Source organism: Diabrotica undecimpunctata, chromosome 2 (genome assembly GCF_040954645.1).
Source record: "Diabrotica undecimpunctata isolate CICGRU chromosome 2, icDiaUnde3, whole genome shotgun sequence".
NCBI classification, from domain to species: domain Eukaryota; kingdom Metazoa; phylum Arthropoda; class Insecta; order Coleoptera; family Chrysomelidae; genus Diabrotica; species Diabrotica undecimpunctata.
In genome coordinates, this window is record NC_092804.1 from 100901828 (window position 1) to 100915589 (window position 13762).

General features: G+C 28.4%; 1 protein-coding gene across 1 annotated transcript in view; it reads right to left on the reverse strand.

The window, feature by feature from the left end:
- Positions 1 to 13762, reverse strand: part of mAChR-A (muscarinic Acetylcholine Receptor, A-type) — a 229925-nt gene that overhangs the window by 176270 nt on the left and 39893 nt on the right. The window contains exon 2 of the mRNA XM_072523255.1: positions 2915 to 3109. Within this exon, the coding sequence (XP_072379356.1) occupies positions 2915 to 3026 (112 nt within the window). The 5' untranslated portion in view covers positions 3027 to 3109. The remainder of the gene's footprint in view (positions 1 to 2914; positions 3110 to 13762) is intronic.

The window sequence follows — 13762 nt, forward strand, 5'->3', positions numbered from 1 at the left end:
GTACAGAGTTAAATAGATTTTTTATTATTTTTAGCTGTCTAAAGAAGTATTGCCATATGTTCTCTTGTGAAAACAAGGCGGAAATTATAGGCAACCTTATTCAACTTTCAAACAAAAATGAGCAGGATCTATATCTGCATGGACTCATAGACTCGAATCCGGTGCAAAACATTATAAACCTTAAGGCATCCGTAGCATCAAGTAAGCATAAAAGTTATTCTTGTAAATACTATGTTTGTAGTAATGGGCAGATAAAAGAACTATGCAAGAAAGCTTTCATACGCTTGCATGGAATTACAATAAAAAGAGTTTATCGTTTATGCAAACTAAAGTCTTAGTACAAACTTCCTCGTGATTTATGAGAAACAGCAATAGCGTCTAGGCATAATGCTATTGAAGGGCAAGTACTTGCATCGAATTCATGAATTTGTTAATTCGTTACCTAAAAAAGAAGTCCACTACCTAAAATTATTCATGAAATGTTTCTGGAGAATAATCCGGATATCACCGATAAAATTATAAAATATAACTACTTCTATTCCTATTTTAAAGAAAATTTCGATCTTTCGTTTGGCCGACCTCAGTTGAATGTGTGTTCACTGTGTGAAAATTTAAAAACAAAGATAGCAGATCCATTTTTAAATGAAAATGCTAAAAGAGTTGCTGTAGCTGAGCTTCTAGTGCATAAAAGAAGAGCAAAGAAATTCTACGCAAAAATAGATGAAATAAGCAGAATGTGCGGAGAAAGAGAGGATGTAATGGCAATAACAATCGACTACATGTAGAATCTGTAATGAGTTATTTTACTACAGGCACTTATGGATTTATGAATTTTGTATATTTATGATATGAAGAACAACAAAGCCTTTTTTTATTCATACCAAGAAGGAGAATCATTGAAAGGTCCAAATGAAGTATGTACATTTTTGCTCAATTTCATTGAAGAACACGTACCCTTAACGGTAACCGAGTTGTATCTTTTCTCAGACGGATGCCACGGCCTAAATAAAAACAATGCCGTAGTGCGATTTTTGTTAACGCTAACATCAAGTGGTCGGTTTCAAAATATCGCACATTACTTTCCAATGAGGATTGGATGAGGATTTCCAATGAGGATTACATTCTTTTAATGAATGTGATCGAGATTTTGGAATTGTGAAAAGAAAACTACGGAGACATGATAGAATATACTCTCATAATGAATATATCTCTCTCATTGAGACTTCTTCAAAAAGTAGAAAAATTAGTGTTCACAAAGTCGTTGGTACGAAAGTAATCGACTTCAAAAAATGGTGGCCACAACACTATAAGAAGCAAGTTTTGTCAATTTCAAGCCATGGCAAGAACATTGCCACTGATAAAAAAGTTTCCTTTCAAGTCAGCGATTTCTATGAGTTACGATATTCTAAGGAAACTTCTGGCAAAGTAACTGCACTTCCATTTATTGATGGAATAATCCAGGAGTGTTTTGGATTAGCCAATATATAAGAAAGCAGAGTTAATCTTCCTGACTGCGTTTCATATCCTGCATATTCCGTAAAAATGCCAATTAATCATAAAAACATTGAAGACTTGTTGTGAAAGAAACTGTTGGTGTATATTCCAGTAGAAAAAAGGAATATTGGTGTCAGATTGTGACATGGCCTACAACAGAGCTAGCTGAGCCAGCAGAAGAGGATTTCTAGTTAGTGTATAGTTTATTAGTTGTATTTTAAATTTTTTTTTTCATATTATTTGAATTAAACTGAAATAAAATAATGATTGCTCCATTTTTTCTTGGACTCGCACACATTTGTTTCAAAAAGGTAACATGATATGCAAAATATTTAAACAAATATTCTATTGGTATAGTGTACTTTAAGCAATTGACAACCATGGCATTGTGCAAACAACACATCCACTATTAACTCATATATTTGAAAGATTTTTGTAACTACACCATTTTTGAAGAAAATGAGTTTTTTTGTCTTTCTGTAAACTTTGCATTTATGTACATGTTACCTTTTTAAAATAAGTGATTCAATTAGGATGTAGATTCAACTTGCATAAGGACATTACAGTGAGATATTGGATTGTAATGTAATGTCACGTTTTGACAAGAGTTATTTTATAGATATAGAATAGTATATCTAGTTTATAACCTACGTAGAATAAAGTATAATTTTAGTTTTTCATATTTATTGTTCATGTAATAAATAATTACGTTAATACCGATTAATCTTGGTAGTTTGCCTGTTACTAAACTTCAGTAGGCTAAACTGTTCGGTAGGTAATTGAAGTACAAAATTACATTAGATGCATTCAATGTTCCCTGTGCCAATATCCTACGTTTAAAGATACTTCAAACATTTTTGCAAAAATGATTTCTTTTGCATTTTCTTAGAGTATGTTTAAAAAACACTAATATTTTTATAAATTGATAACATTATAACATTCTACCATTATACATTCGTTCAATCCTTGATCTGATGTAAGCGATGCTTATATCACAAATCAAAAAAGCTATACTTAAAAAATGATCAAGATTTTTCAACACCCACGAAATTATAGCGAACACAAGTGATTTACATAATATGGTAGATTGTAAGTTAGCCGAATAAAATTTTATTATCATACATGTCAGCATTCTTTTGATCCTTATAGTGTTTTGATATACGTATTTTTATTTATAATTATAAATTTATTCTTAAATATCAAATATTTTATTTTCAAAAATTAAGAGTCTTCATTATTGATCCCTTTTAGATACACTGTAGTAGTGACATATATTTTGGAATGTTAACGACATTTATTGCTCGATCACCATTACTTATGCTGGTATTGTATTAATACATCACTTTTTAGTAGGAATATGGATAAAGTTAAGTCTAACGCATCACTGATATATACATTACAATTAAATACATTTTATTACCTATAGTGCCAAAGAGCACAACTTCCGTGATATTGTAAGTGGGCTCGTTTGGAGCATTGTTGATGATAACTGAAGACGAGTTGTCGTCCACCACCAGAAGCGACGAGTTCATCTTCACGTCACGAAAAGCATCTGCTGGAGGAGCCCAGGCGCCATCGCCGCCTCAACATCGTGCTTGTTGTTACCCCTCAATTCCTGGAAGAGACATTAAACATTATAAGAAAGGGAATATATAATAAATAAAAAAAAATTAAACATATTAAACTTTTGTAAGATTTACAAAAATATTTCAAACTGTTGGTGTTAACTTTCTTTAATCAAGTCACTTATTTAACATTTGTACTTTAACATTAATTGTAGATTAATTCTACGGAATAAGGCATATTTATTAAAATACCTTTTTGTTTTTTAAATTAACAATCGTAAACAATATGATTGTGTACTCTACGCTAGTGTGGAAATGTCAACATGAACTCGACAGGAACACAACAGTGTTACACTAGTATGAGTTCTAGGTCATAGAGACCCGGTTAACACATATGGCAACATGTATATTGGACAGACATGTGCTAACAGGGCTGAAGTAATGCGAATAACAAGTCAGAATCAGTTCAGAGTCATAACAGACTTCCTTATTCGACATGCGCCAGTTAAGGATGTGACGGGTAGCTCTTTTAGACAGAAGACTCAATAAAACACAGATATAATTTAAGTAAAAATATATTTGACATAAATATTCAAACAAATAAGATCGTAGGTAATTACAATAAAAAATTTAAATGTCAATCATGGCGGCGACGGTGTCGACGGCGCTTTGACCCACTGTTTATACATGCGAAAAATAAATACAGTTATACGATGTGTTACTACATACAGACGCACACACACGGGCGGGCGCTAAAGAGAAGGAATATTCTAAGATATGATTAGACAAGTCGATTAACACTTGATCTGGCAAGGAGCTGGAAGTGACTAATCAACACTTAGTCACGTAACAGTTACGTCTCAGATCAACACTTTAAGACTGGTTCGAAGCTACAACACTCTAGTACAAGCGGTCTGCCTTCAGGACCAGTGGAGTTGTTCATAGATCAACACTCTGATAGAACTCCCAGAATTGTTGACCTTTGATCAACAGCCAAAAGCCTCACAAGATCAAGACTCTGGCGAAGTCTATTCTCTCTTGTGGCGTACATAGTTTTATACCGTTGGCGGTCTGCCATCTTCAGCTCTTATCGACAGAAGTGGATATATATATATATATATATATATATATATATATATATATATATATATATATATATATATATATTGTTATGATGTGTTATTTGTTTGAATGATGAGCAATGAGTATTTTTAATAATATAATATATAGGGTTTTTATCGCGGTTCTCAAAGAATTAGCTTGTAAGTACTTTTTTAAATTATCTTTATTATAACTATTATGAAACACACATATATATCTAACCTAGTCAATGTAAATTTAAAATAAACTATCTTTAAACTGATATTCTTATAAAACTAATTAAATTCTATAGACAATCTAAAATTTAAACAAACTATCTTCAAAATTGAAATTGTTATGACACTAACTAAATTATATTAACAAAATTTTGTACCTTTCTTTCACTGAATGCCTAAATGAACTATTTTCCACTAAGTATATAGATTCTAATCACCACTGAATGTCTTCGTACTTCAGTTATCCTTGTTTTTTTGTGAAATTACTTTTTTCAATTATCAGCTTCTACCAATTTAAGATATATTTTTCTTCACCAGCATCTATACACCACCAACCAAACCAGCAAACAGCATTTATATTTATTCTTCTTTTCAATATACCAATATCCAATTATTATAAGTTGATTTATACTAATCTCCAACCATAATATAATTTAATTTCTTCCAATATACTATATTCCAATTTAATTTCTATCAATAATTATTTGTGTATAATTATAAATGTGCATTAAATTATATGCATAATTTTTAATCTTCATTTAACTCACTATATTAAACTATTGGACTATTTGTACTTGATTCACTGACTCTAACTAACTTTCATAATAAACTGCTTGACTTCTGACTAAAAAACTTAAAAACTGCCATCTTGAATCCAAATCACGGATATTTATATCTTTTTGATATTCTAGAACCATCTCGTAAGAGATCATGTTCCAATTTGTTCCATTAACTACTTGTCTGAATTTTCTGGAACAAACCATTTCGCAAACATGGCCATCTCAGGAGATCCAGAGAATTCCATTCTTTTCTATTAATAATTTTGTTTACATTTAGGCTTTTCAGATCAGAATATATAATTAAATTAGTAACTAACACTCTAATTTAATAAAATACACATTTCAAACAATATATTATATAACCCCACTTTTATTCGTAATTATGATTCTTAATTTGACACTTGGAGTATGTATAGTTGGTTGCCTAGGCACATGGCTCACTTAAATCTATTTACAACATTAAAATTACTAAATACAACTTTTTACAATTATTATATGCTAATTTATTAAAAATGCCCTCACATAAATATATTTTTATTAAATTCTCTAGTATATAACTTATTTAAAACAACCAAATATCTAATATTATGTAGTATATAACTTATAAATTATTTTCTATAAACCCTAATCGTCACAATACCCCAAAAATAATATTTAAAATAAATAATTTACTTATTATTTTTTTAAATAATAATTTTCTCATACCTTATTAAATTTAATAAATTAATAATTCAATTTTTTTTTATTATTTAAAGTGTGTTAAATACATCCCTGTTCGCTGTCTATGTCAAAGCAGAGAACAACGGAGCACAGTTCGGCTATTCTATGGTCAAACTGTCATGTCAAATGGAGAGAATAAAATATAACCTTAATTAAAAATATAATGGATATTGTGTTCTGTTTATTTATAGACAAAATCTAGGAATTATTTCCATTCAAAATAACTTTCATCAATATAAATTGGTAAGTTTTTTTTTCACTTTATTATATCAGAAAGACTTTTTTTTATAGCAATTATAGTATCAATTTTGTGTCTAACCCCAAATTATGATTTTTAGGGTACAAATTAATTTCCATATATACAAAATTCAACAAGTATGATGTCAAATTGATTCAAAATAATGAAATCTACCATCTACCATTTAACAAATCAAGTCTATTGAATAAAATGGATATATCAGTAAGTTATTAGTGTTATTATATTTGTGTTAAAGGTATAGAAATCATTATTCAATCTCTTCATGATATTGAAAAATGTCGTTGATATGAAATATGCCTCTTAGTCTGTTCTCTGCATCTATTAACACATAACTATTTAGTCCATTCTGATTTTCAATTGTATATGGACCTTCAAACATTGGTTGTAATTTCTTACAACGGTTTTCTTTAACATTACTTTTTCTAAGTGAACGAATTAACACTAGGTCTCCTTTTTGAAATGTTATTGGTTTTTTTATATTTCGATTTTGTCTTCTGATATATTTTTCAGCTTTCCTCCTAATTCGGTTATTCACTTTCTGCATTACTTGTTCTAACATATCCTGATTATATTCACTAATCCACTTTCTGTTTCCTATATGGCCAAACATTAAATATTCTGGTACTTCCTCTGTATTCAAATTATGTGTATTATTTAAAAAATATTCTACTTGTGGTATATGTTGCTGCCAAGTTTCGTGTTGATTTTGGCACAGTATCCTTAAATATTTTATAACTTCTTTAATATATCTTTCTGCAGGATTTGCCTGAGGATGTCTGATACTTGTAAAATGAATGTTGATTCCCTTTTTCTCACAAAATGTCCGAAATTTTTGGTTGTTAAAATATGTAGCATTATCTATTATGCAATTTCTAAATGGTCCTATTTCTTCGAAAAATTGATTAATATATAATTTTAATGTTTTAACATTTGTTCTAGAGCAGGGATATAGTTTAATAAATTTTGTATAATTTTCTTTATTGACAAGTCCCTTGTGTTGCTGCAATATGGAAATGACTATTGATTTATATTCTTCAGGGCAATTTAAAACTTTCATCATATCTTCTTCTTTACAAATCACATTATTCTTCAATATGTACTCATTATTCCTTGCTTCCAATTTTACGCACTCCGCCTCGTAGGCATCTATCTGCTTAAAATTTCCATTCCTTAAATATTCACTACAATAATTATTCTTTACATTCTTCTGGGACATTTCCCTATCATCAAAATACATTTCTTCTTCATAAACATCATTATTTTCTTTTAATAATATCCTATCAACTCTTATTCCTTGTTCCACCTCATCTTTCTGCATAAATTTAATTATTTGCCCTTCCAAAGTTACCATTTTTTCTTCAAAATCTATCTTTACATTCTTCCTTTCCAATGTATCATTTCTCATTAATATATCAACACATAAATCCTTGACAATAAATCCTTGCATATTAATTTCTTTATTAAGAATATTAATTTTAAAATTGGCTAGTTTATCAATTTCACCCAACTTCTTATTATTTGCACCAATAATTTTAATTTTTGGAATCTTTATTATATCTGATAGTTTTAATGTATTAAAAATAAAATTCTCCGAGACTAATGTACTTTCTGAACCAGTATCTATCATAATTTTAATCATTTTATTTTTGGCCAAAGCATTTATATAAATTAAATTAATAGAGTCAATAATTTTATCCTCATCTAAAGAAATAAATTCAGAAGGTTTTTCATAATAGCAATGGCCTAACTTGTAATTCAGAAAGTTTACTGCACAAAATTTTGATTATTAGAATTGTCAGATTGTATCTGACCACTTGGATCTGATGTCCTATGTCTTTCCCTACTATGACTTCTACTCACATTTTCTTGCCTTGTACTATTTCGTTCCCTGTCTTCGCAGCTTCTATTCCTTCGAACACAATTTACCTGTCTGTTATAGTTAGGTCGCTCTGTATTTCTTCTATTGTTAAAATCTTGTCTATTATTATTAGTACTGTTATTAAAATGTTGTCTATTATAACTAGTATTGTTATTACAATTTTGTCTAATTTGATTACTGTTATTATTATTAAAATTTTGTAAATTATCACCATACCTAGTGTTATTGTTATATGATTGTCTATATTGTTGAAAGTTATTATTGTTTTTTCTGTTGTTATTATTACTTGTCATATTGCCTCTTTGTATTCTTTGAATAAAATTAATAAAACTATCTATTGTTTGAATATTTTGTACAGTTACGGTTTGCACAACATCAGCATCAAAATGTCTAGATACATTTAAGACTGTTTCATCCTCTCTAAGTGGTGGTTCTAAATATTTTGCAACTGTTATCAATTTCAATGCATAATCTACCATATTTGATTTTAAATTTTGATTATACTTTCCAAAATATAGAATTTCTCTAAACTTTGCTTGCTCTAATTCACCCCAATAATAATTTAAAAATTTATTTTCAAATGTTTGAAAATTATCTAAATCATTCTCAATACCAGCAAACCAAGTTGCTGCATTGTCATTTAATGTCACTCTAATATAATCTTTAATATCATTAATATTATTCACAAATCTTAATTTATGTTTTAAACTATTTATGTATACTCTAGGATGCAAATTTTTTATATTACCAGAGAATTTAATCCCAGTCTCATTTGTTATATTTAAGTAAGGTCTCCCTATGTCTCTCATTTGTGAAATATCATCTATTCTCTGTTCCACATTTCTTATTTGATTACTATTTATTTGGATATTTTGTTGTATATCGTCTAATTTTTCTTCTGTGTTTCTCCTGTCTTCGTTAATTTTTACTTCTAAGTTACATTTCTGTAACTCTATTTTCTGTTCTATATCTATTTTATTATCTTGAATAATCCTCTTTACTTCTGTCCTCTCATTTTCTATCCTTTTCTTGTAGTCATTCCGTATGATTTTTATTTCATTTGCTACTTTTTTCTCTGCAGCTTCAAGTTTTTTATCCATTTGTTTTTCCATTTGTTTTACAATTTTATTATTATTATCTTCTATTTTCTTTTCTAATTTTCTATAATTCTCTTCCAATTTTTGTTCCATTTTTTTCATGTCTTCTTTGACTTCTTTTGAATTCTCTTCCAATTTTTTTATGTCTTCTTTGATTTCTTTTGAATTCTCTTCTATTGTCTTGTTCATCTGCATCATTAATGACATCAAAGCTGCCATATTGACATTTTCCTCTCTTTCTGGATTCATTTCTGCAGTATCTTGTGGAACTTGAACTAAACTCTCCTCTTGTATAGGTTGTGTTTCTACTTCCACATCTTCTTCATTCTTTTTGCTTCTTGTACCTTTCTTTCCTTGAGACATTTTTAGACTTTACTTGTTCAAATATAATTAAAATAAAATCTATAATTTTTTCTTTCTACTGATAATTAATTTAATTATATGAGAGCACTTATCTTCCCAAACTAATTCTTTTAAATAGAGAGCCACCGCGTTGGGTGCCAAATTGTTATGATGTGTTATTTGTTTGAATGATGAGCAATGAGTATTTTTAATAATATAATATATAGGGTTTTTATCGCGGTTCTCAAAGAATTAGCTTGTAAGTACTTTTTTAAATTATCTTTATTATAACTATTATGAAACACACATATATATCTAACCTAGTCAATGTAAATTTAAAATAAACTATCTTTAAACTGATATTCTTATAAAACTAATTAAATTCTATAGACAATCTAAAATTTAAACAAACTATCTTCAAAATTGAAATTGTTATGACACTAACTAAATTATATTAACAAAATTTTGTACCTTTCTTTCACTGAATGCCTAAATGAACTATTTTCCACTAAGTATATAGATTCTAATCACCACTGAATGTCTTCGTACTTCAGTTATCCTTGTTTTTTTGTGAAATTACTTTTTTCAATTATCAGCTTCTACCAATTTAAGATATATTTTTCTTCACCAGCATCTATACACCACCAACCAAACCAGCAAACAGCATTTATATTTATTCTTCTTTTCAATATACCAATATCCAATTATTATAAGTTGATTTATACTAATCTCCAACCATAATATAATTTAATTTCTTCCAATATACCTTTTTTTATCTTCAATAATTATTTGTGTATAATTATAAATGTGCATTAAATTATATGCATAATTTTTAATCTTCATTTAACTCACTATATTAAACTATTGGACTATTTGTACTTGATTCACTGACTCTAACTAACTTTCATAATAAACTGCTTGACTTCTGACTAAAAAACTTAAAAACTGCCATCTTGAATCCAAATCACGGGTATTTATATCTTTTTGATATTCTAGAACCATCTCGTAAGAGATCATGTTCCAATTTGTTCCATTAACTACTTGTCTGAATTTTCTGGAACAAACCATTTCGCAAACATGGCCATCTCCGGAGATCCAGAGAATTCCATTCTTTTCTATTAATAATTTTGTTTACATTTAGGCTTTTCAGATCAGAATATATAATTAAATTAGTAACTAACACTCTAATTTAATAAAATACACATTTCAAACAATATATTATATAACCCCACTTTTATTCGTAATTATGATTCTTAATTTGACACTTGGAGTATGTATAGTTGGTTGCCTAGGCACATGGCTCACTTAAATCTATTTACAACATTAAAATTACTAAATACAACTTTTTACAATTATTATATGCTAATTTATTAAAAATGCCCTCACATAAATATATTTTTATTAAATTCTCTAGTATATAACTTATTTAAAACAACCAAATATCTAATATTATGTAGTATATAACTTATAAATTATTTTCTATAAACCCTAATCGTCACAATATATATATATATATATATATATATATATATATATATATATATATATATATATATATATATATATATATATATATATATATATATATATATATATTACGTTCGAAAACGGAGCTTTGAGGATTATTGAGATACGCAGCAGTGAAATAAGTTTACTCTTTTAACTAAGTTTCAAGCTTTCGAAAATGTTTATTTTTATCATCAGGAAAAACTGAAATAAAGTGCTAATGTTATTAAAACATCCTCCAACAAAATTTTTTTATTAAAAGATGTAAAAGTTGTTTTTTTAGTTACGTTATTGAGATTAGTATTTCTTGGATGTTACACTGCTTTGCAATTGCTTATATACTTCTTTAAAATATATTAAAGACATAACACCCAGACTGGCAAGATTGTTCAAAGATATTACCAACTTAAAAATAGCTTTTAAAACCTCATTAACTTCAAGAACTATATTTTCTAAAGTTGAAGATAAGAATGACATTAAAAATTGTTATAACGTCGTCTACCAAATTCCATGTAACAACTGTAATTTATTATATGTGGGACAAACTTCACGCAGTTTAAATAATCGATTAATTAGTCACCGGAGTGATAGCAGATTATATCCTGAAAGACCTGCTTTAGCAGAACATGTTAACAAAGAACATCATAAAATGAATTATGAATTAGTCAAAGTTTTAGCTATAGAGTCTAACTACACTAAAAGATTTTTCTTAGAAATGGCATTCATTTCTCAAAATTCCAATGCAATGAACAAAAGGAGTGATATAAATCAATTAAGCACTATTTACTCCTACCTATTATATTTGGTTAACCATTCTCTATTCCAATGATGTCTCATCAATTGATTCATTTTAATTTTTCAAATTTCATTCTTCTATCTTTATAAAAAATTTTTAGTTTACAATTTTGGTTTCAAATAACTTTCGGGTAAATTTTGATTTATATTCTATTAGTAGGTAGTAATACTTCATAAGAATAAGAAAAAATAATAAAAGAAGAAGTGGTGTCATTTGCAATGTCCAAAATCACGGTTCGTAGACTTAGGCAACCAACTACGGTTGCCTCTTCCGAATAACCAATGAACATTAAGCCCGAAATTACGTCACGAGATTATAGTAATTTGAATCGTAACATTGTTAATCGTCGTTTTTATGTCTTTAATGTGTGGAAAATAGTAAAGATACGTAGATCTAGGACTTCAATCTCCATTTTACACTGAAAATTTGTCGCGTATGCTGAATTTTCATCAATACTGGATTAACTATTGAATGAATTACAGAATTACAAAACTATTTTTTCCATTTTTTTAATATCTTTCCTTCACACTATAACCTGTGCCTGGCATTCTAAAATTTCATCAACATTATTATTACGTTAATACACAATGAAATTTTAAAGTTTTAACCTACCTTATAAAAAGATACGAAGACAATAGGTACGATGTACAACTACAATAAATAACGTTTCTTCGATAATTCAAAATAAGTTTTTATAGAAAACAACATCAAAATTTCAAAAACAAAAATATAAAGTAAACTGAGATATTAAGGAAACGATCAATAATAAAGCAAATAATAAACTGAAAGATAATTACCAAGAACAAACTGTGACAATAAATGGGTTTTGTATTCTTGTGTACTCTGGTGACGTAACTCAAGCATCCCCACCCTAGTCGGAAGAGGCAACCGTAGTAAGTCTACGAACCGTGGTCCAAAGTGACATTTTCTCTTAATCACAATTCACAGTTGGCTGGCACACTTGGCATTAAAAACTGTTTTTTAATTTTGTCTTTTTCTTATGTGTCAGTTTATATAATTTGTCAATTAAAAAAATTTTTTTACACCATGTATTTTTTAATTGTTAACTCATTTTATGAGTGGTGCGTAAAAATGTCACATGTTAGTGTAACATCCAAGAAATAATCTCAGTAACGTAAGTAAAAAAATAAGTTTTACAAAAATTTTTTCGAGGATGATTTACTAACATTAGCACTTTATTTCATTTTTTCCTGATGATGAAATTAAACATTTTCGAAAGCTTGAAACTCACCTAAAAGAGTACACGTATTTCACTGCTGCGTATATTACTAAAGGTCAGGATAAACGAGCATAAAATATCGATCAAGAACAGAAATTTTGAGAAATCTAGATATGCAATCATGACTATGACAACGAACACAGACCACAGTGGAAAGATGCATTAATAATCATGAAAAAGATAAAAGTCTAAGAAACAGCCCTCATTCTACTTAACCAAGAAAAATTTGTATCAAATTTATCAGCAGAATGTATCAGCCTTTGGTTGCCAATACTAAAAGAAGAAGTCCACAACAAGAATATACCAACAATAGCAGATTAACTGAAGGTCAAAACACATCACCTGCAATCTTATCAAAAATGATATTAAATGGCTGTTCTAGTTACGAATTCAATAATTTTTAATTTCCAAATCAAGCATACAGTTTCTATTTACTATTAACTAAATACACTTTGGTATTTGCTAAAAACAAGTATTGTACGATAACCATAAAAATTGGAAACAATAGCAGTATGCAATCACGTCCACATATTTATTGGTGATGACACGTGAAAAAAAAAATTAATTGAATTATCTGTAAGATATATAGATTCAATAAGCATGGCCTTTGCTTCAAATTTAATCAATGTTGCACATGGTTTGTTATATTTGGTTATGGCCTTTTTATAGTACTTCCAATTACCTGAGGGCTTTTTGGGTATTAACCTTTTTTTAAAGGGCTTTAGTAAATCCTAATCAAACAACAGTTGTTTCAAGCAACAATGAAAAAAAAAACAAATGTTACATGAATAATTTTAAGTTACATGTAACTAACATGTAACGTATAACATTTAAAGGGTTATTACCCATGTATTTAATGGTTTTAAACATGTACCTTCAGATAGCAATAGAAAATGGTTATTTCAATCGTTTTTTCTATTTTGCTTCCATTCATTTAGACACTGTACGTTACATTTTCTTTTAATGTCATCACTTCTCTTTCGATCTC